General features: G+C 40.1%; 1 protein-coding gene across 1 annotated transcript in view; it reads left to right on the top strand.

The window, feature by feature from the left end:
• Positions 1 to 7,988: 7,988 nt before the first annotated feature.
• The window catches only part of LOC124776832, a 93,358-nt gene continuing 75,782 nt past the window's right edge, over positions 7,989 to 25,564 (top strand). The window contains exon 1 of the mRNA XM_047251998.1: positions 7,989 to 8,173. Coding sequence (XP_047107954.1) covers positions 8,144 to 8,173 — 30 coding nt within the window. The 5' untranslated portion in view covers positions 7,989 to 8,143. The remainder of the gene's footprint in view (positions 8,174 to 25,564) is intronic.

Raw genomic sequence — 25,564 nt, forward strand, 5'->3', positions numbered from 1 at the left:
AAAACACACATAGAAGTTAAGAATTAAACTATGTAACAAATAAGTAAGCTAGGGGTATACAATGATGAGAAAGTGGGCTAAAGATCTCAATGCATGATGGACACAATGCACCATATAAGGCACCCTTCTCCAATTGGCTTGCTCTTCAGGAAAATTTTGAAAAATGGAGGTCAAACTCTAAAGGGGACCATCATATAAAGGCCGAAATGCGCGAGACTCCTTTCAGTTGCCTGTTATGACAGGCAGGAATACCTTGGGCCTATTCTAACCCCCAGACCTGCAGGGGGGGGGGGGGGGGAAGGGGGGGGGGGAGGGGGGAGCTGCCCTGGGATGGAGCCAAAGGATCCCAAGATTCAATGTGCCATCACAGCCGTCAGCTCACCATCCATTCCAATAACTTGCAGGGAACATTAGTGAGGCTTCTTGGATGATAGCTGCCTGTCTGAAGGGGGTGTTTACTGAGTTTCAGTGCTGGGACTCACCCTCGTTCCAGATACAGTTGCAAATGGCAAAGATGTGACATCGGCAATCCACTGGTAAGTGTTTGAGCATTTAGCTGTGGATGTGGTATGACCATGGAGCCATGTCAGGGCAAAGGGCTAGGCCACTGAGGAATTCCCCTCTCTGAAAAAGCATTACAAGATTTCAGATGACATGTAGTACATTGTAATGGTAGTTGTCCTATCGTCTTTGAGGACATGAAGTGCAGGCTGATAATTCTCAGACACAGACACTTGGGCATAATGAAAAGCAAAATGTTCAGCAACAGCTTCCAAGTCAGTGTAGGCTTACCATTCACAGGTATACCAGGTACACCATAGGGTACTAGTGTCCACAGAGGCATAGAATCTTTGCCCAAACTTGCAAAGCAAGTCTGTGGCCCAATATTAGCAACATACAACTCCCAGACTGTGTGTTTCTGTCATTTTATGAGGTGGCAGACTGAGGCACGGAGCTGTTTAAATGCAATGAGGTACTCTATCAATGAATGTCACTTATGGCATTGGAAAACCTGCCTGTACTCTCTAATGGCCATGGTGATTTCAGGGGTCCACCAAGGTGCTGTCTTCTGACGGGTGCATCCCAAGGAAGAGGAGACCACGGACTAAGTACCAACAGAATGACTGCAGTTGCACTCTGGACAACCACGTCTATACTTCCATGTGGCGGGGTGCAATGGGTGGTGGCAGTGGTGGAAGTACTCCAATCAGCTTTGGAAAGAGCCCATCTGGGTGGACACCCAGGCAACTGATGCTGAGCAAGGGTCAAAAGATCGGAACACTGTTGCATAGGTCATCACGGATTCTCCATTGGATGGATGGGAGAAGACCTGAGCTGCAAATGGAAAGGTCGGTGGCCAAATAAGACCCATATACCACACAGAAGTGTGTAGAAACACCACTGTTTAAGAGTCAAAGACTGAGCTCTGAGCAATTTTTGATGGGTTTACCATGGCCAGTGGTTGTAGTTCTACTCCATAAAGACTGTGGGCATTGAAGTGAACCAGTATTGGGAAGGGCAGGGCGAGCTGAGAAAACAGTGCAGACAATGCACTTAGGGACACCTCATCATAGGGAGGGAGATACCATTACAGATGGTAAATTCCAGATATGTCTTCACACAAACAGAAACAGCCTCCAAAGTTGTGTTGAGTAAAGTGTGTTTGCTGTAGAAAGAGCCAGAATGTAATTGCAAATACCACTCAATGCTCATTCATAGCCACTCCAGTTCTTAAAGCAGCCCTGACAGCTGCAGAGGGTAGGGGTCTGCATTGCTGGGAAACAAGGTTCCTGGAGAACAATGTAAAAAGGGGAACTGCACAAAAGATGTTGTAGGTCCTCCAAGTGGGGAAAAAACTGCTACAGTTCCAACGGAGGATCACACTATTAGTATCCTGTGGAAGCATGAAGGGACCAAGGAGACAGACCATGCCTCAGTGCCGCCTGCTGCCACTGGTGGTGAAGATACATCTTCAGTACACATGAATTCCAAAGCAGGGTGCTTGGGGGGGGGGGGGGAGCAGTGTCCAGGGCCACCAGAAATGCTGCCTCAAATACATGTGGGTTCTGGTGGCACAGTGGCCGTTGAAACCTACCTCTCTTTGGTGAACTACTACTTGTTGTAGTTGGTATTAGTTGATCTGGACTTCTGCAGGGGCTTTTCTGCCCTAGATTCTGGGACAGATCAGGAACATGAAGTGCTACAACCTGCAAACTGTGGCTCTTTGAATCACATGCTGGCATCTGGTTCGAGGTCAGCAGTCCTGGGAAGGGAGTGCCCCACGGCACCCCTTCCTCATAAGGGTTGGCAGAGGAGATGTTGCTTCTCCAGGTGGAGATTGGGGACTGATGTCAACATTCACAAAGGGTGTGTGGAGGAACCAATAGGAGGAGGACCCCCACGGGAATGGATACAGTCAAGCATCCCTTGAGGGTTACATGTAGAAGACACGGAGGGCGATGTCATAGACCCTAAACATCATCAAAGCAGTAGCATACACCACTGTCATATGCAACGGATGTAGGCAATCATATTGCTTCTTGGCCTCTTGATATGTGATGCACTGAAGGTTCAATATTCCTGGATTTTCTTTTTGTGTTTCAAAATGATGCAGTTTGGTGAAAAGGAGGAATGGTGATCCCCAAAATTGTCACAGATGGGGAAGGGGCACAAGCAGCATTCATGTGCAACTGATGGGCACAATCTCTACAGATGGGGCTCGCATTGCATGGCTGGCATGTCCAGATTGCATGCATTTATAGCACCACATGGGAGAAGGAATCTACAGCTTGACATCACAGCAATACACCATCACCTTGACCTTCTCAGGCAATGAGTCACCTTCAAAGGCCAAGATGAAGGCTCCAGTATCCACTCTGTTGTCTTTTGGTTCCTGCTGGACACGACGGGCAAAAAGCAGATTAGGACTGTACGTGTACGGAGGATGTGTAAGGGCTTCCCAGCAAAACTTATGGGTTGGCCCGCATTTTGCCAAGGGTGTTTCCAGTATGCTGCGTAAGTTTCACTGGGCAGACCTACATACAGTCCCAATCTCTCCCCATGCAATTTCCAAATTTTTTGAGCCCTGAAGAAAGACAACTGTGGCTGTCAATTTGCTTTGGACAAGGAGATGCATGCTTGGGTACAATCACAAACATTTTTTCATGAAGGCATTGACCACCTTGTCTTGTGGTGAGATAAATGTATTAACAGTTATGGTGATTACTTTTGAAATAATAAACAGTTACCTAATTTCTTTCCCCTCCATCTCATTTTCATTTTACTGCCCCATATATATATGTAAGTTATACCTATGTAAATGTAAGTGGGTATTGTCAACATTTGATGAAAGATTTGGACCAATAGCTGGTAAAATCAAATAGTTGACTTTCAGTATTCCTGTGTGACACTCATTGTGTAACACAGTGTATAAATGGATGAGTACAGATATTGGAGGGGTGCTGTCTCAATTTTTCAGGCAAGGAAATGGAAAGTTGTCGAGCACAAAATGGAGACCAAACATCATTGTCATGGTCCTGACCTCAGCTGATAGTGCATACAATAATCGCTATTGAGAAATAAATGGAGAATGTAGCTCAAGCATTTCAGGTTATGAGACAACTTCTTTGTAAGAATGTATAAACAAAACAGATGGCACACAAGTTATACACTGCACCATTTTGTCACATTAGCCTTGTATTTTGGACAGTGGAGATGATTATCCAAATCTGGCCATCATGATTAGGTTTTCAGGAGAACTGTGGGTTTGTTCCTACTAGAAGGCCACAACTGACCACTTGTCCTACCCCTGTTAAATGAGACCTGTTCATATGAACTGTTTTTTGTTCTTAATTTGTAACACCAGGAAATGTCCAATGCTCTTGTAACAGTAAGCCACACATGAATAAAAATGCTACTACTGCTGTTGATGCATCACCACCATGGCCACCACCACTACAAGTATTACTGCTACTACAAGTGTTAATGAAAATTGTCCCTATCCATGGACTGGGCTGTCTGTTTGGAAAGAAGGATATAGTACTAATGACAAACATAACAATGACACTTCTGTTAATACAATAAAATACATTTAGCTGGTATAAACACGTACAGTACTAGCCAATATAGTGATAGGCAGCATTGTTTGGAGCAAATTTAAAGGAGGAGAGGTGAGAAGTAGTTTTCAAAGCAGTCTTGATGAATAATATAAACCTTTGTTAAACATATTCCATCACCACTCTGAACCCTGTTTCCCCCTAAAAAATAAGCATAAATTGTAACTGGAGTGGGCATAAGAAATTGATTGTACATGGGATTAAAGTGCCTTGTGTCAGAAGGCAAGCTATAAACAAAAGTCAAAGCTTCAGTGCCACAACTAAACTCATATTATGCAATTGATAATAAATAAAAAGTACTTATAGCTAACAGAAAGAGAGATTAATGGACACACAATAAATGAAACTCCATGTATGAAATTTGGGGCATGCACAAAATAACAAACTGAGATGGCACCGACAAGTAGATAAGTGAAATGTGTGAACATGTAGGTATAGTGGGACGTACACTCTACCACGCACTTCACAGAGTTTGGATGTAGACAGTAACAGGAGACAGACAGTGGCTGTTTAATGTAAGTGAAAAAGCAGCAGCATTTTTTTCAAAGTAGTAGTTCTTCTCTTAATTTTATCATGTTAAACTAGCCTTGAGTAAGCACAAATAAACTGTTCTAAAATAATTTTGCATCAGCTGCATATCTATGAACAAGTATAAGCTAACATTAAAGGGGAGTAGAGAATGAAAAAACAAGCCATTTGGGGGGGGGGGGGGGGGAGGGAGACTGTAAAGCAGAAAATGAAATATTAATCCAGATTTTAAGACAATCTGTTCAAAAGTAAACTACAAAATAAGCATTTGCTGTAAGGCAACACTCAATATTGTGTGACCACCACCTGCATTGTAACATGGTCAGATCTTTGTCATGCTGTCCACAAGGTGGTTCAGAGACTGCTGCTTAAACCTGTCTGTCTCTTCAGTAGTTGCACTCCTGAAATCCAATGTCTGAAGAGTTCTTGTAATGATGCTCCACAAGTTTCAACATGTCTCATGCACACTTAGTCAGGTTAAAGCGAGCAGCTCCTGCAGACAATTCCAAGTGGTTGATATCATCATATATTTTTGCCGTCAATGGGTGAAGACTCATCAACTGCAGGGATGTTGGACATTGTAGGTTTAGCAGCAGTAACTATGCCATACAAGTCAGTCACCTATGGAAATAAAAAAATAGATATGTAACTGGCTAGTTTCAAGTCCTGTGGTTTACCAGCAATGATTATTTGCCATGGTAAAGATGCTGTTTCGTTGTATATACTTCTTGGGCTTGTTAATACAAAATTAACCATTTTTTTAGTTAGGTATGGTGAAAACCAGTTACCAGTTATCTCTCTGATACCAAAGGATAATATTAGAGCTGCTCTAAAAGAAGAATTTGTTGCCCTAGAAAATGTGTTTGAGAATATAAAATGGCACAATATGTTCCAAATTCTCACACAAATATGTGTAAGCTACACAGAAAAACGGGTAATATACAATATGTACAAGAACCAAGGGGGAACAATAAGTATGAAAGATCAACAATAAAGTGCTCAAATTCAAAAGGGTGTTAAGTGTAAGACAGGAATGCAGTCTTTCTGCTCTACTGTGCAATCTGTACACCAAAGAACCAACAACATTAATAAAAGTGAGGATCTCTCTTTCTTTCTTTCTTTCTTTCCTTCTCTCTCTCTCTCTCTCTCTCTCTCTCTCTCTCTCTCTCTCTCTCTCACACACACACACACACACACACACACACACACACACACACACACACACATATTCTACTGGTGATATTGCTATCTGCAGTTAAAGGGAGGAAGAAGTACAAGAATGGAATGAACAGTCTAATGAGTACAGAATATGGACTGAGAATAAATAAAGGAAATACAAAAGTAAAGAGGAGTAGTAGAAAATGGATTAGCAATAAATTTGTCTCAAAAGCACAGTAAACACAGTGAAGTAATTCTGCTACCTTACAAGCAAAGTATCACATGACAGACAAAGCAAGGAAAATACACAACACAGATTAGGACAGGCAAAGAGGGCAGTCCTGGCCAATAGGTGCCTAATAGTATCAAATAGTGGTCTCAATTGGTGGCAAAAAATTTCTGAGACTGTACATCTACAAAGAAGTGGAAACGAAGAGAGAGGATTTTAGACATGGTGCTATAGAAGGGTTTTAAAAATTATGTGGACAGATAAAATAATAAATGAAGATTTTTTCACAGAATTTTCAAGGAAAGGAATACGCGGAAAACATCAATTTTAAGAAGGGGCAGGTGGATAGGACATGTATTAACACATCAAGGAATAATTTCCAGGGAACTAATGGGAGCTGTAGGGGGTAAAATCTGTAGGAGAAGACATCCAACAAATAATTGAGGACTTAGAGAACAAGTGCTTATTCTAAGGTGAAGAGGTTGGCATAAGAGGAATGAAATACTTTTGATAAGCTACATCTTGGCAGTATTTTGTCCTTTACATTGTATAATCTGATTTGTGAATTGGAAAATGGCATGTTCTGTAGAAAGAACGTTTTGAAATCCATAACCTTTCCCACTGCCTTCAAGAAAGTGGTAAGCTGTGAGACCGATAATTATTATCTACCGTAATGCCTTTATTGTGAAGTGGTCTGACAATACCATATTTCTGTCTATTTGGATATATACCCTATCATAGTGAATGTCACACTTCTGGGCACAAGCAGGTATGACAGCATCGTAGGAAACACCACCAAAGTCACTAGAATCAAGTGAACATTGCTGTACAACTGGATTACGAGCAGGAACACCTTAGCTGAAGATTTTATTTCACATGTTGCTCAACTGCAGCTACTTTTATTCCATAGCTCTGTCTTTCTGGAGAATCTACTGTGTGAAAGGCACACGGAACACATTTGAAAATGCTAAGTTAGTATGGGCAAGGGGGGAACCGCCCTCTTCCTCCAGCTCTCAGGGAAAGGAAAAAATTATTGTATAGTTAATTGTTTATATTTCAAGAAACTGATTTAAAGTAGATATTACGCACGTTTTTGACAGGGCCGGAACTGGAATATTTTATGGCTGCTTTCAAGTCGCCATTCGTCTTCCAAAATGTTAATAATACTCCATACCCACAGGTCTAGTCCCCACCGCGTCTCAAACTACCATATGGGCGCTCTTGAGGATGGGTACTGATTGCCTTGGTCACACTGGGTCTTAGCACCAATTTCTGTGTGCCTGCAGTTGTTACTCCTTCTTCTGCTGATTACAAAATATTATAGCATTGGGAAGTATCCATCTAAGTGTATCTATTCAATTTTACTGAATTATATGTAATGTTCTAGTAAGCATGCCAAGGCTGATGACAATTATACTTGTGCTTTCAATTTCCTGCCTTAATACGTAAAGTTTTTGACTCACAGTTAAGCGTGATATTCCGACATAGCGCTGTAACCATAGTGGAAGATAATCAGAATTTTTAAAAATTAAAATAACAAGGAAACACTATAGGTAGTTGATCCGAAATTCCTTGTTTCCCTAAAAATGTGCGAGATACATAGTCGTTTATAGTTTACTGCAATATATTTTGATCTAATTTCAATTAGCGAACGGTACAACCGTAAACCTGTCTATATTCTAAAAACGAGTTTACTTTATGCAACGAGAAGTCAGATGAGCGATGAAAGGCTGTCGTAACTGCTGTTGTTGGCGACCATTTCACTGTGCGTCTTCTGTTTTCCTCTGTAATATTCCACCGTCCTTCAAATACAGCAAAACCACATAAGACTTACAACCGCAGCACAGAAAAGACCGCGTCTCTTCCCGCCACTCCATCCGAATCGCTCAGCTGTGGTTTAGCAAGTAGCGGACAGATAGCTGTGCATGCGTAGCGCTGTCAGTTCGGGGTAACATTCAGTAGGTGGCTCTGGTCAATGTTAAAGTCTTCAAGACATCAAACAACTTTGTTATGCAGCAGCGTTGAGCCTAAGAAGCGGAGTGGATGGCTTGGCAAACGTAGGAGCGGAAAATAAGTTGCTGTTTATCAGCGTTCAAAGAGAAATGTTAAATCAATGCATCCAGTTCGTGGTACATCTTTAAAGGTATGAATGAAAAATCATTGATGTGAAAATTAGTACGCAGGAAACTGCCACATAATTTGTAGACCGCTTACACAGGGCAGGATTTGTTCAAGAGTGCCAGACTGTCAACCGTCCCGCCCTATACTTAACGAAAAAAAGTTAAGGGCCTATAGCTGACGATTTTCAGTTCTCTCTTTTATGTGTAGTGTGAGGTAGCGTCGAGGCGTTAGACCGCAAAATCACAGCACAGGCTGCTTGTACAACTTGTAATTTTGGTCACCACAATGTTAATGTGTATATACCGCAGGTTTTTGGGTGATTTATTAATAAAGATGCCCCCGACCCCACATGCACGCACAAACCGCTTCGGCTCATAAACCTTACGGTTGTATAATAAATTGGCGACAGTACTCTAAACCCGCTCGAAAAATCTCACATTGCTGATTTCTAGCTAAGCTATTGAAGTATGAAATGTCGAATAAAATCTTATTGTAATTACTATATCCTGTTGTTACAATACGTGCAAATACTACATTTAGTAGCTGCTAGACTGCACTATATTTTGAAATTTCTGGTGCAAGGAGAGGTAGGAGCACACTAACTTAAGGGAGCCGGTCTTTCCTCTGGATGAGGCCTAGTGACTTTGTCCCAGGTGTGATTCCACTTACTTTAGAGACCATCACTCATACCCATCTATGGAATTTCCATTTCACCTTGTTGTAATAAACAAAGGTAAAGATACTGTTGTGAGTTAAGGGAAGCTTGCTGTATAACTTTGAAACACACATTTAATAACACAGGTTATTAAGGAGAAAATTCAACAGTGCGGTTGTAGCAACTCCACCTACAGTAATTTTTTTGTGAAGAATAGCGAACAGATTAGAATAGGTAACACATTCAATAGGCCAACCCAGTTGGAATATTTCATTTCAGTTTATAAGATACTGGTATTTGTTCTTGCCCATATAACTTTGTTGATTGCAGTTGCTGTTGACTGTGTGGTTTGCATCCACCTCTGCAAGTGTTCATTCAGTATCCAGGCAAACTTTATTGGCAGATTAAGAGTGCTGAGCACATGCAATTGGCACAGAATCTTTAATGGTTTTCCATTATTGATTTCCATCTGTTGGATTACATTGACAACACTAAATTACATTTATTGTTCCATGGGCTTCATGAATGTGTCACATGTCAAGAAAGCATGATACATCATTAGCATTGATAGTTGGTAAGGTTGTTCATTCCACAGACACTAAGTGTAGAATTGTCTAGGATGTGGTGGTAAAAATGCACAATGTGAAACATTTTCCATTACAAATACACTAATTATCATGAACATATAAATGGAAAACTTGGAGGAAAAACACACATATAAATTTTACAGAACAATTTCGAAAAATGAAGCACAGTGATTCATATTAATTGTCATACAAGCTTTTTGTAATAAATAAAACACATGAACCGGCCCTGGGGTAAAAGAGGCAGAACTAGTAAATGTTAAGTACAAAAATATATTTTGTTCATTCTGAGGTTTCAGTATTTACAAAAACATGAAAATAATTCATTTTCTTACCAATTTTAAACCACTATTACATTACTTTCTTTGAAAACTCTTAAAACTTTATTTTAAAAAATTCTCCTTTTCATAACTTTTTTTTTTCTTATCTGTCATTTGGCAACTTTGCAAACTGACACTGAGCTGCACAGCTGTATAGTTTGTTTTTCCAAACAGCTAAAGCATTAAGATCTTAAATTATCTTTGAACTTTCTAGGGCTTGAAAATTATCAAACCACTTCAGTCTGCAGCTGCAAGGCATTCCTTGTTTGTGTTACTATGCCCTAAGTCTCTTCTCTGAATCTTTTTACTTTCCATGCAACTTAGTTTTTATTATGATTTTCAGATGTAGCTGAGCTATTTCAATGTTTTTTTCTGTTTTAATAGCAATGTGTTGTTAGTGAGTTTTGGTAATCAGAAGATTATTTTTGTTCTATTTCTTTTTTCCTTGCAAGATGTGTAACACAGTTTTGTGACATATCATGTAAGAAAAAAAGAAACAGCATAAAAATCTTCCTCTGATCGCCAAGACTCACTAACAGCACTACACTGAACGACACATTGTTATTAAAACAAAAAAGCATTGAAATGGAGGATATGGTTTAACATTAAGGCAGAAGTGAAGAATAAAACACCTGTCTTTCTGAGTGCAAGTTGGGGAAACTCAAAATGAAGTCCACTGTTAGTATGATTCAGTGTAACAGACAGGGTTGCTCTCCAACCCCCCTCCCCCCCATTGTATGTGCAGGTGCCTATAAGCTGAGGGCGACATGGCAGTCGGTCAGTGCTGTTGGGCATTCTGAAGCGTGAGGCATATTTGAATGGAGTTTAGTTTAATGTGGAGGACTTACCTCCTCCCCTCCTCTCCCCCCCCAATGCATGTGTATTACAATGGGCAATATTTCTGTGATTGGAGTCTTCCTTCCCTAAAACATTTGTGTGCTGTAATTTACAGAACATAAGCTGAGCATGTGGATCATAAAATAACTTCGGCAAAAAAATGGACTACCAGTTTTTTTTCCCGTGGTTTTAAAATACGTCATGAAATAATTACAATGCTGTTGTAGTCTCGCCTAGCCAAAAGATAAGATTTTACTGAAAATTGATGCAGGTAGAGCAATGAAGTTTAAATTCCCATATATGTTTGAGATATGATGTAAGCAATATTCCACATGCCCTGTAGGTGTCTGTAGTCAAGCTTGTGTCAAAGGACGTGTTAGAAACAACCGTCTGATTTTCAGCTACCAATGATATGGAGAAAGTGAGTTTTGACCAGAGATTGACTGTTAGTGTTGTAAGTTGGTGGCATAATGTTGTTGAAACTTATGGGTTTGTTGAGAATTATACTGATTAATTTGGCTGCAGTGCTCTAATGGATAAACTCACTGCTTCCTGGCCTTTGGATCCAAATGTGTGGTTACTGTCAAGGCACCTACATTATATTTTTTTAAGTTTTATTATTTTTGGCTTGTAGCATACATACTTTCTAGTCATCTCAAATTAAATGGATTTACAAACATACTAAATAACATATGACCATATTCAGAATTATATTTTGGGGCACACATTCTTGAATTTGCCTTCAGACTGAAATTGTTGTATGTATTCCATTATGCTATTAGGAACAAGTTGACAGCTAACCACTTGTTTGTATTAAAACATTTAATTCATTTAGCCTACTCTATTAATTCAATGTCCATGATTCCTTTTAACGATGTAGGAAAAGACTGATTGCTACTCACCATGAATATTACACATTAAGTTGCAGACAGACACAATTAAGACACTTACACATAAGCTTTTGGTCCCGGCCTTCATCAGAAAAAGAAAAAGACACCATTCATTCACACGAGCAAGCACACCTTATGCACACATGACCGCCAACTCTGGCAGCCCAATCTGTCTTTTCCTACATTTTTCATATTACAACCTGGAGTTTCCATTATTTCATCGTTCCTTTTAGATTTTTACGTCTTCTTGTTCTATGAATCTGACTAGTGTAATGTGCACTCTTGGTCGTATTTCCAAGAACTGGAGTAGTGCAAAGTGACCATGTCTCAAGATCTGCTGTGAAAATTGACTCTGATTTTCTCGTAGCAATTCCACTGATACAGGCTGTGATTTAAATAACCAATTGTTATAAACAGTTGTATCCGCAGTACACCAATTTTAAGTGGGCAGAAAAAAGCCAATGATTGAGACTCATTCTCACAATGAATGCTATTATTTTCCTTAATTTTCTGGATTTCACGGGCCACGTGTGTCGTGGTATGAGTGGCTGTATAGTTGCATAGCATTTCCATCTTGTTCACTAACTTCCATTCTTTTGTTGCTTTCAAAGGGGATCAATTGATCTATTTTCAGGAGGCAGTATGTGCATGGGACTTTTATGTCCACATGTCTTCCACTGCTACTCTCATCTTTCACTAATTGATCTGCTTTGTCATTGTTTTTATGCTGGAATGAGATTCAGCCCATGTGAATTCCATAATTTGACAAACCTGGTTTGTCTGATGATAGTGATCTACGAGGTCCAGGATGTATTTAATTTATTAGCTCGTTTGTTCCAATTTCTGCAACTAATTTATTTCAAATGCTTTCTGAGTTGATAATTATTACTGATTTGGGGATTTTGATGGATAGTGTGTATTTTAAAGCACCAATAACAGTGAATGTTTCAGCTGGAAATATGGAAGCATTGCCTGGTAGGTGAAACATCCTTTCTTACGTAATTTGTGGAAAGAAGAAAGTGCTTTCAGTGTGACTATCCATATCGATTTTTGAGATATATTTTGACTATAACCCGCCTATTTGTCTTCATGGTACAATGTACGTGAAAACTACCCGTCCTTTTCCTTTGCTAGAACAATCCACACACATTACACGAATATTTATTTTGTTAGGTGTTTTGATAATCATGTAGGAACATGGAGAGTACTTCACATCAACAAATTTTATTTTACAGATATTTCCAGCTTTTGTATCTTTAATAGATGTAATTCCCAATTTGAGAGCATTTCACTTTTTTTTATCAGTGGGCAGTAAGTACCTGTCATTCTTTGCAAATCATAAAGATCACACTGCAGTGTTCCGTGAATATGTAGACATTTCTGTTGCTTCTAGAAGGGTGTTAGTGGGAGGGAGGAAGCTTAGCTCCAAGACAAATACGTAGCCTTTTGTTCTGTAAACTGTCCAGCAGTGCTAGGTACTCTTGTCAGTGTTGTGGTAGAATGTGCATTTGTAAACTATATGGAAAGTATCAACATATGATACAAAGTAAGAAGAATGTTGGGGTGAGCTCCCCACAAAAGATTACTCTTGTTGATCTCATAAGGTTCAATGCATTTTTGTCTGTACTAGAGAAGTGTTTTATATGAGGTCCCAAACTCATTCTTGAATTAAATGTAATGCCAAGAAACCTAGATGGTATTTTATTTGCATTTTATGATACGAGAATGTTACTACAATGTTCAAACAACATGGTTTAGTTCGTTTTGTGGCAGCAACAATTGTTGATTTTTCTGGAGGGATCTTTAACTCACAACTGTTTAATGTCTTATGCAGACACCCACCTACATAATATATGCTATATGGTATTGCACATTATTCCATGAAATATTTCATTGCAGAGATGCTTCTTGACTTTCATTATATTTTGTTCTTAGTCTGTGACGATAATCACTGTAGCCCTGCAGGTAGCATTAGATAAATCTTAGCTATCTTGTAGTGTGTAGGAAGCAGTGGCATTCTTTAAGAACGACTTTCCTGCTAATTTTTGGTATGTTTATTTAGCTTGTTTAGCACAAGTAACACATAGCATTTTAGTTATAAACTAATTATTAATATAGTGTACAGAATCACTTTACTATTATTCATCATTATTGTTAAATTAAACAAGTGGCGAGAAATCTCTGCAAGTAGTAAAAACAGTAAAATATCAAGTTGTGGCCTTAGTGATCAGAAATGGCACGGTCACACACATCTAGTTGTAGTAAAGGCAGGTGCCTGATTGTGATTTATTAATTCAGCAACTCAAAACCATTGTTCGACCAATTCTTGACCATTGCACGCCGGTCTGCGACTCTTTGCCAGGTGGAATCAATGGAAGAGATAGAGGTTAAGTAGCATAGAGTGTTCTCATCTTACTCATTGCTAGGGACCTCGCATTCTGTATGAAGGCAAGCGGATTTTGGTGAAAATTAAAGTTTTACCTTTGGTCTCGTTATCTTAGTTTTTTTTCTTGACAGGGAACATCAAGTGAGGCCTTCTGGAGCTGGTGCTAAAACTTAAGAACTACAGAGGGTCATTTAGATCTTGATCTGCCTTATTTGTAATTGATAAATAAAGCATTTATAGTATCATCTTTCTTATTTGAAGGCCAGTAAGTGCTTATTCGCAATATTACTTTGCCGCCTATCGTTAGAAGATACAGATGCGTGCGTTTGTTTAAAAAAAAAAACCCCGAGTGACTGGGATCTGTAGATTTGTGATAACCTTCGTTGCTTTGTTATAATAATCTAACCGAGAAATTCCTAAGCTTATAATATCACGACTGAAGGTTGCTTCACTCGTGTCTTTGAACCAAATGAGATTTATCAATAATAGCAAATAGCCAGCTGGGAATGTTACTGCGTCAATTGCGTACTGGGAATGTTATAGCGCCATCGAGAATCCGTATTTTACGGGATATAAGACGCACTTTTTCCTTCGAAGAATTGCCTCCAAAATTCACGTGCATCTTATATACTCGGAATTAGTATAAAATACCCAGTGCTTAATTTAAAATTCCCGCCAGTTTTAAAAATGGCTATATATTCAATGCTGCGGGAAACCTCTCAACCCGGCAACATTGGATTCAACTGGCATCAACAGTGCACCGATCCAACGAACGTGACTTGTGGAGATTGCCAAGCTTGCTAACCCTGTCTCCCTCCTACCCCGCCATCGCAAACCCAACACTATCTAGCCTATGATGCGCCATTGCGGCCAGTGAACTTGAAGTGAAAGTGATTTGTGTTATCAGTAGCAGTACAATATTTTTGTTAGCAGGTAGGCAGATCAACTGGCACAGTTGACGCTACATAACGAAAAGTGTGAGGTGATCCACATGAGTTCCAAAAGAAATCCGTTGGAATTCGATTACTCGACAAATAGTTGAACTGACAGCCTTGAGAATTGTACTAAGTACCTGGGTGTTAAAATTACGAAAAACTTCAGTTGGAAAGACCACATAGATAATATTGTGGGGAAGGCGAGCCAAAGGTTGCGTCTCATTGGCAGGATACTTACAAGGGAACCTCCCCATCGAACCCCCCTCAGATTTAGTTATAAGTTGGCACAGTGGATAGGCCTTGAAAAACTGAACACAGATCAATCGAGAAAACAGGAAGAAGTTGTGTGGAACTATGAAAAAAATTAGTAAAATATACAAACTGAGTAGTCCATGCGAAGATAGGCAACATCAAGGACAATGGGAGTCAAGGAGCGCCGTGGTCCTGTGGTTAGCGAGAGCAGCTACAGAACGAGAGGTCCTAGGTTCAAGTCTTCCCTCGAGTGAAAAGTTTAATTTTTTATTTTCAGTTTATGTGACAAACTCTTGTGTTTTCATCACTTTTTTGTGAGTGATTATCACATCCACAAGATAACCTAAATCGGGCAAGGTAGAAGAATCTTTTTACCCATGTACAAGTTAGGTGGGTCGACAACATATTCCTGTCATGTGACGCACATGCCGTCACCAGTGTCGTATAGAATATATCAGACGTGTTTTCCTGTGGAGGAATCGGTTGACCTATGACCTTGCCATCAAATGTTTTCGGTTCCCATTGGAGAGGCACGTCCTTTCGTCTACTAATCGCACGGTTTTGCGGTGCGGTCGCAAAACATGGACACTAAACTTATTGCAGTGAACAGAGACGTCAATGAACGAACGGACAGATCATAACTTTGCGAAAATAAAGAAAGTAAAATTTTCAGTCGAGGGAAGACTTGACCCTAGGACCTCTCGTTCCGCAGCTACGCACGCTAACCACGGAACCACGGCGCTCCTGAGCTCACATTTTCCTTGATGGCTTATCTTGCGCATGGACTACTCAGTTTGTATATTTTACTATTTTTTTTCATAGTTCCACACAACTTCTTCCTGTTTTCTCGATTGATCTGTGTTCAGTTTTTCAAGGCCTATCCACTGTGCTAACTTACAACTAAATCTGAGAGGGGTGCGATGGGGAGGTTCCCTTGTTAGTAGATGCAACAAGTCCATAAAGAGACAGCTTACACTACACTCGTTCTTCCTCTGTTAGAATATTGCTGCGCGGTGTGGGATCCTTACCAGGTGGGATTGACGGAGGACATCGAAAGGGTGCAAAAAAGGGCAGCTCGTTTTGTATTATCACGTAATAGGGGAGAGAGTGTGGCAGATATGATACGCGAGTTGGGATGGAAGTCATTAAAGCAAAGAAGTTTTTCGTCGCGGCGAGATCTATTTACGAAATTTCAGTCACCAACTTTCTCTTCCGAATGCGAAAATATTTTGTTGAGCCCAACCTACATAGGTAGGAATGATCATCAAAACAAAATAAGAGAAATCAGAGCTCGAGCAGAAAGGTTTAGGTGTTCGTTTTTCCCGCGCGCTGTTCGGGAGTGGAATGGTAGAGAGATAGTATGATTGTGGTTCGATGAACCCTTTGCCAAGCACTTAAATGTGAATTGTAGAGTAATCATGTAGATGTAATGGAAAAATAAAAGGTATTCATATGAACCCTTTGCCAAGCACTTAAATGTGAATTGCAGAGTAATCATGTAGATGTAATGGAAAAATAAAAGGTATTCATATGATGTGGGCTATAAATTGAAAGTAACAATATCACTAGAAATCAGAACAACGTGGATACAGAGCAGCTGATCGGCACTTCGGCTATCCACCTCCAGAATAAAACCATTCGCGATTGGCGGTTGAGTAAAGAACAACTGAAAAAAAATAAAGACTAAATGTGCAAATGGAGGACTGAATGCAAAATAGCCAAAACTAGATGCCGTATTGAAATGAATTCAAGGACATCGTCAAAATAGTATCATAAGCTAGCGCTACAGTGGAACTTAACAAATTTTAGAGTGGAGATGGTTGATGCTGCAGGTTTATGAAGAGTCATGGACTTCTTCTTCTTCATGTGCCGTCTCCTCTAAGAAGGTTGGCTGTCATCATGGCAATTTCTGATCTTGATTTGGCTGATCTAAGGAGTTCTGACGTTGAACAGTTGTACTAATTTTTTAAATTGTCAATCCAGGATGTCCGTCTTCTACCCCTCGTTCTCTTCCCACAAATTTTCCCTTCTAGTATTATTTGCAATATTTTGTAATTTACTCCCCTAATAACATGGCCTAAATATTGTAGCTTCCTTACTTTAATAATTTTAATTAATTCTTTTTCCTTTCCCATTCTTCTTAGGACATCTTGATTAGTAATCCTCGACACCCAGCTAATTCTAAGTATTCTTCTATATGCCCACATTTCAAAAGCTTCTAAACTGTTCATGTCCTTCTTTTTCAATGTCCACGCTTCCATTCCGTATAATAATTTTGAGAATACATAGCATCTTAGCAACCTCATTTTTGTGTTTAAACAAATGTCTCTCGAACAGAATGCATTTTTCATCTTATTAAAGATACTTCTGGCCTGTCCTATTCTCGATTTAATTTCTTCTGAGCTTTCAATCTCCTCATTTACAATTGTTCCGAGATATTTAAATTTACGTACTTGATCGACTCTTTCCCTATTGATTGTAAGATTTTCTTGTTGGTGTGTTTTAGATATCACCATGAACTTAGTCTTGCTTACGTTAAGAGTCAAGCCAAATTCTTCACTTTTTTCTGCGACTTTGTCAAGAAGTAATTGTAGATCTTTGAGGTTTCCAGCTAGTAGTGCAGTGTCATCAGCAAACCTAACATTGTTAATGTTTAGCCCATTCACTTTAATGCCAGCTATTTCATCTGATAGAGCTGCCTGGATTATGTCTTCTGAATACATATTAAACAATAAGGGTGAGAGAACGCAACCTTGTCTCACACCCCTCTTTATTTCTATAACATTCGATAACTCATTTTCTACCTTCACGGTTGCGGTTTGATTGTAGTAGAGGTTATATATAATGCGGATGTCTTTCTTATCAAGTGTTTTCTTTTCTAACAATTCTATGAGATGATCATGACGAACTTCGTCAAATGCTTTATTATAATCCAGGAAGCACACATATAGTGGCTGGTTAACCTCCATACATCGTTGCGCTAATATGTTAAAAGCAAACAATGCTTCTCTTGTACCGAGGGAACTTCTAAAACCGAATTGTGTTTCACTTATACCTTCTTCTACTTTTTTGTATATTCGTTGGTGTATAACTTTTAGAAATATCTTTAAGGTGTGACTCATTAAGCTTATTGTACGGTGATCATTACAAGTTTTGGCATTAGCCTTTTTGGGTAATGTAACAAAGGTAGATGCCAACCAATCCCTAGGAATAATTCCCGAATTATAAATATCATTAAACAATTGTACAAATATATCTATATGGTCTATTCCTATGAGTTTCAGGATGTCATTTGGTATCTTATCCGGTCCAGGGGCTTTTCCTGTCTTTGATTTGTTGATAACATGTAATATTTCTTCTTTCGATATGCTTGGTCCTCGTTCTCCGATCATGTTATCATAAAATTTTTGATCTTTTCTTGTATCTTCAAATAGTTCTTTGACATATTCTGTCCACCTGTCCAGTTTACCTTTAACATCAGGAATTATTTTGTCATTTTTATCTAACAATAAACTTGTACTTTTCTTTTTATTAAGTCCAGCTAAATCTTTAACTTTTTTGTGTAAGTTGAAACTATCATGTCTTGTTTCATAACTCTCAATTTCAGAGCATTGTTCCTTGTACCATTCTTCTTTTGCTCGCCGTGTTTCTTTTCGTATTTCTGCATGTAATCTTTTATACTCACTTTCATCTCTATTTTTAAGTATTCTTCTTTGTTCCATCAATTGTAATATCTTCTCTGTCATCCACTTCTTTTTCATGTTGTCGTGTTTGGTCGCCATTGTGTTTTTACATGCATTATTTAATGTGTCTTTTATAAGTTTCCATTTGCCATCAATGTCTTCTGTTTGATTATTCTTTATCCTAACTTAGGGATGGTAATTACCTAGTCCGTGTGCTGCTAGTCTCTGATCAATGGTACGGGATGACAGTGTTGCAGAGGATCCATTACTTGTTCTGGAACGGCGGGCGCAGATGTGAAGGTATTACCACGTGCTTGTATGGCGACGTTCCATTGTGGTGGTGAGACGTGGTCGACTGGAAACTTGAGGTCGAGGTTGCGTGCCCTCACTTTCCTACACAGAAACATTGGGCCACAGTCACACCTGAATTCCCCACAGATTTGGATACTGTAGATTCCTGACATCAACAGCCCACTGCAATCGAATCAAAGAAAAACTCCTCGATCGAAATGGAAGGTCTTCTGGAGAAACGTACACTACGTTCACATCACGTCGGCAGTCAAATTTCATTAATGATAAATTCCTGACTAATGAAAAACTCCAAAAAATACACCTTCATCAGTCCAACGACTGCACAGTGTATTCATATATTAATGCACAGTTTTGTATGTGGAACTGCTTCTGTCAGAAAGTGATAGTGTTTGGTCAACCCGTGCAAATGTACATACAGGGTGGTCCATTGAGCGTGACCGGGCCAAATACCTCACGAAATAAGCGTCAAACGAAAAAACTACAAAGGACGAAACCTGTCTAGCTTGAAGTGGAAACCAGATGGCGCTGCCATAGGTCAAACGGATATCAACTGCGTTTTTTTAAAATAGGAACCCCCATTTTTATCACACATTCGTGTAGAGAAATATGAATGTTTTAGCTGGACCATTTTTTTCGCTTTGTGATGGATGGCGATGTAATAGTCACAAACATATGGCTCACAATTTTAGACGAACAGTTGGTAACAGGTAGGTTTTTTAAATTAAAATATAGAACTTAGGTACCTTGGAACATTTTATTTTGGTTGTTTCAATGTGACACATGTACCTGTGTGAACTTATCATTTCTGAGAACGCATGCTGTTACAGCGTGATTAAAGCAATAAACCCTCAGAATGATGTCCGTCAACCTCAATGCATTTGGCAATACGTGTAACGACATTCATCTCAACAGCGAGTAGTTCGCCTTCCGTAATGTTCGCACATGCATTGACAATGCGCTGACGCATGTTGTGAGGCGTTGTCGGTGGATCACGATAGCAAATATCCTTTAACTTTCCCCCACAGAAAGAAATCCGGGGACGTCAGATCCGGTGAACGTGCGGGCCATGGTATGGTGCTTCGACGACCAATCCACTTGTCATGAAATATGCTATTCAATACCGCATCAACCGCACGCGAGCTATGTGCCGGACATCCATCATGTTGGAAGTACATCGCCATTCTGTCATGTAGTGAAATATCTTGTAGTAATATCGGTAGAACATTACGTAGGAAATCAACATACATTGCACCATTTAGATTGCCATCGATAAAATGGGGGCCAATATCCGTCCTCCCATAATACCGCACGATACATTAACCTGCAGAACTGTACACGACGTTCAATGTCGTCGCCGTACAATTCCTGGTGCATAGAAATATGGTACGGGTGCAATCGATGTTGATGTAGCATTCTCAACACCGACGTTTTTGAGATTCCCGATTCTCACGCAATTTGTCTGCTACTGACGTGCGGATTAGCGTCGACAGCAGTTAAAACACCTACTTGGGCATCATAATTTGTTGCAGGTCGTGGTTGACGTTCCACACGTGGCTGAACATTTCCAATTTCCTTACATAATGTAACTATCCAGCGAACGGTCCGGACACTTGGATGATGTCCAGGATACCGAGCAGCATACATAGCACACGCTTGTTGGGCATTTTGATCACAATAGCCATACATCAACACGATCTCGACCTTTTCTGCAATTGGTAAAAGTTCCATTTTAAGACGGGTAATGTATCACGAAGCAAATACCGTCCACACTGGCGGAATGTTACATGACACCACTTGCTTATACGTTTGTGACTATTAAAGCGCCATATATCACAAAGCGAAAAAAGTGGTCCAACTAAAACATTCATATTTCTTTACATACTACAGGAATATGTAATAAAAAATGGGGGTTCCTATTTAAAGAAAAAAACGCAGTTGATATGCGTTTGACCTATGGCAGCGCCATCTAACGGGCCAGCCATAGCGCCAACTGGTTTCCCCCTTCTAACTAGACGAGTTTCTTTCTTTGTAATTTTTTCGTTTGGTGCTTATTTCGTGAGATATTTGGCCCGGTCACTTTCAATGGACCACCCTGTATAACAAAATTGATACGATCAGAAAGACTCAGATACCTGAGAACAAAGAACAATGCTGTAGACACTGTTTGATAGTTAGTAGTAATGGAACAAAATGACATACCCTTCCATTTCTTGCACAGAAGGAAGTTTATTTTGTGTGTCCAAAGGGTGACCCCCTTTAGCAACCAAAGAAAGTCGACGCCACGGCTGTCATTGTTTCCAGTGTGATAGCTGCACAGGACGCCTCGATGCTTTCTCGTAGCTCGTTCAGTGGCATCTGTTGATAAACTTCATTTTTAAAGGTCACCCCATTGGTAGAAGTAAAGAGTTGCAAGGTCTGGAGACAGTGGTGGGTACCCAACAGCTCCTCTTCGACTTAGCCATCGTCCAGGTAGGTTTTCATCTAAGTGGGCTCTGACATCTCTGTGGTGCTGAGGCGGAGCGCCATCTTGTTGTAGGTAAAATATTTCATTTCCAGGCACCTCTCGGATGGCAGGTAAAATCGATGTTTGCAGCATATGAAGATCACCTTACCAGTTACCGTATCTTCAAAGAAGAATGGGCCAATCAAACCGCGCGATGACAGACCACACTCACATTAAGATCCGATAATTTACGCGTTTGTGTACGTGAATTTGAGGATTTTCCAGAGCCAAATACGCACAGTTGTGGCGGTGTGCGTTACCGTTCAGTTTGAATTGCGCCTCGCCAGACCAGGTAACCACCCCTGCAAACCGTCCATCCTTGCGAAGCTTGCCTTCAAACCACTCACACTTCCATCTTTCGATCCTGGTCATCCTCGTTCACAGCGTGCAGCTATCTTGAAATGTCCACTTTCCGCTTTACAGCCTTCAGAATTCACCGTATGCCTTATCTGCTTACCTCGCTTTCACGTGCAGCGCTGGAAGCTGTACTTGATGTTTTCGGGCGGTCAGACCTTTCCTTGTCCACATCCTGAATAGTACCGTCGGCTTCAAATTTATCCCGAATATGGTAAATTTGTGTACGTGTTGGTGGCTGCATTCCGTACACATTATGCCATTACCGTTCACCTCCACCATGTTTTCGTACTCCCACTACCACTTCAATACGGCGTTGCGTTGCTCAAACGACAATCTCGCTTCAGCCATTGCTGCACTGTGATCTGCTGGAAAACGCGCGCCAAGATCTGTTGAGAAAAGTATGGACTACGCTACCGCGCAAGATTGCAACGATGTCATTTTGTTCCAAAGATATAAACAATCAGTGTGTCTACGTTTTTCTGGACCCCTCTGTATGTAGTTATATGACGTGCTGATGCAACTCGAAACTCATAATAAATAAATAACGAGTTTTAATTTCGCAAAGAAAAGCGTCTAGTGCTGCTTATTTTCACAAGTGTACGGAAGTCAACAGATATGGAAGAGGCAACGGTGCAACTCGTGCAGAAACCAAAATGTCTTTTATACCGCGCTCCAGTCCGCAGTTTTGGGTCGTTCGGTGTGAAATTTACGATCTGCCTAATACTGATCAGGCGCCTTACGGCAGATCGCAAATGTACGGTTTAGGGTCGTGAGTGCAAAAGTTACTGTGAGAAGCATTACGAACCGAAATCTTTAATCTGTTCATCATCGTGGCGAGGATACAGTGAATTCTGAGTGTCTCAAGAGTCGCTCTTCAAAAAAAAAAAAAAAAAAAAAAAAAAAAAAAAAAAAAAAAAAAAAAAATTAAAAATTGCAGCTTATAGCACGGTATCAATTTATGCTCTTGACGCTCTGTTTGGCTATCTCAAGATCGTCCGATGGCTGTTAAAATCTGTTCAGCAAGTTTCGGATTGTTCACCAGTAGGTTTTCAAAGTTCCAAACCAAAACATCCGATATTGCGGCCTGTAGTGCGGTATGACATCAGGACCGTGAACAGCCATTTTTACCTTACGATCGCCCGACAGCCGTCGCAAGTCTCTACACCACGTTTCTTTCACAAGTCAGTCTTTGAAATTTTAAGCTGAAATACCACAATTTGCGCGCTCGTGACTAAATATATGTAATCACTAGTTTGGAAACAACGAAACTCGGGTTGGGTAACTGAACTGAATCATAATCTGTGCAGACGCGAGAGAGAGAACGATGTTGAATGTTATCTCAGTTTTTCGTCCCAACTCTGTTTATGCAAACTTTCAGTTCGATTTGGCATAGACCCGACTTGCCCCATCGCTACTCGCTATTAACACTTTTGTTGTTTCGACTTCACAATACCCCGTCCGCCGGAAAAGCTGCGAGACTGCAGAAAGTTCTAAAAGCTGAAGGTAATGAAGGTAAATACGCACTTATACACAAAATTGAGCGACTGCCTATACACATTATAGAGGTACTGCCTACAGACGTGAAGCTAGATAATGTATATAGACAGTCTAGATACTTTGTTTCGTGTACACATTTGAATGAATTGTTCCTCGACATTTGCTGAATACGACTGACCTTGTTGTGATCTCGGCTTGTACAGTGACGATAATGAATAGTGAAAGAAAACAAAGAGGAGACGTTGATGGAAACTTGTGCAATTTGCGGAGGGGCCTCTTTTCGGCTGTAATTTACCTTTGACTTTGAAAGTAGAAGCAGCATGTTTTTTACATCGCTCACTGATACTTAATATTACTTTGACCAGCTCTTCGATAACCAACTTCTTCTGGTTGCGGTTTTTTTCGGAATTACTAACTTCCCACAAATATGAAGCCACGTGAAAATCGTCAGTCAGCTGCAAGATTTTCTCCCTTGACTACATCTCGATAAGTGATATATAACAATAAGAGAAAGAGAAGTAACAAAAACTCTATGATGCATTTTCAGTGTGCCAAAAGCTTGTCTATAGACAGGATCTGTCTCTCAGTTGTATACAAAATCGGTCGATTGTCTACATTTTCTAGATACAATAATAGAGTTTGTGTACTAGTGTGTAGAAGGCCTAAAGCCGTCGGCACGCGGACCGAGCATCCAATCGTTGAGCGTTGAGCGTGCCGAGTTTCTGACGTCATAGCGTGGAATAGCACGTTCGGGAGTCTTTCCGAACGTGCAGAGCAGTATCTAGCATGTCAGATATCCTGAGCGTGCGTCTGAGCGTTGACCAATCAGATGGCACAACGCCACCTACGTCACATTCACGCCATCTCCCTTCAGCATTGAGCTGTGAGGCGCCATATTGGCATTCAGTTCAAGCCTTCACATATATATGTCGTTTCTGAGCACCAGCAAATTGAGAATCACTCGAAAACCCGTTGTTAACTGCGTACCCGCATCTCGTGGTCGTGCGGTAGCGTTCTCGCTTCCCACGCCCGGGTTCCCGGGTTCGATTCCCGGCGGGGTTAGGGATTTTCTCTGCCTCGTGATGGCTGGGTGTTGTGTGATGTCCTTAGGTTAGTTAGGTTTAAGTAGTTCTAAGTTCTAGGGGACTGATGACCATAGATGTTAAGTCCCATAGTGCTCAGAGCCATTTGTTAACTGCGTGATTCGTTGCAATAAAATAATGAGAGACATCATATTCGTGGCAAAAGAATTATTGTAACTTGCGTATTATGAGAGTATATCATTTGAAGGTAGCGACACACTGAGGATCCACGAAAAACACATTGTTCTTGTAACAATTTGTTATAATTAAATTCCAGTTAGTAACATAGCTACGATTAAAGCTTTTAGCAAGTGGCAAAATCTTATGAAAGGGTTGTAGATGAACTGTTGTCACTTTAGCGTAGTGAGTAGCGTTGATGATTCAAAACGAAATACGTGATCTGATGATGATTTGCATCTTGCAAAGTCTAAATAATTTTTCATAATATTTGCGTATCTAATAGGTTCTGATGCTTTATTGTTAGTTTAATGTAAGTATATACTACAATATTTGATGTTATGTAAATATAAGTTCACCTTCTTTTGAAGGAGTGAGTTTGTTCGATTGGCCTAATCTACAGGACAGCTTGCGCTACTTGTATAAAGATATTTTGTTACATTTTCTTTTTAATTTAGTGATGTACATGTTGTAAAGTTTCTGCTACTGGGTAGGAACAGTGATCAAGTAAGAATGACTTTAGGGTTTTACTAAAATGTGGGGAATATAAAATATTGTTTATCTTACGTGGAGAACTATTGCAAATTTGTGTGCCACTGTTTGTAATGGAACCATTATAAGCCTGTGTCCTTATTGATTGAACATGGTACTTTCCTTTTTGTCTTAAAACATGTACATCGATATTGAAGTTTTTGTGTATATTACATATAGAACAACGTGACTAGGATATGAACGATGGAGGAAATACACGTTTCAATAGAGCTAACGTGGGAATTTTACGCAGCCTGTTGAGTAAACAGTGTGATTTACGAACTAGAAACATCCCACAACTGCCGCTGGAGTGTGTTGCGATCGCGTATACTATGTTGGGGCCCACGTACCGTATGCACAAGTCGCATCGTCCCTGAGCGTTCAGCAACACGTTGGACTAGGCACGCTCAAC

This window comes from Schistocerca piceifrons, chromosome 2, assembly GCF_021461385.2.
Source record: "Schistocerca piceifrons isolate TAMUIC-IGC-003096 chromosome 2, iqSchPice1.1, whole genome shotgun sequence".
In the NCBI taxonomy this organism is placed as follows: domain Eukaryota; kingdom Metazoa; phylum Arthropoda; class Insecta; order Orthoptera; family Acrididae; genus Schistocerca; species Schistocerca piceifrons.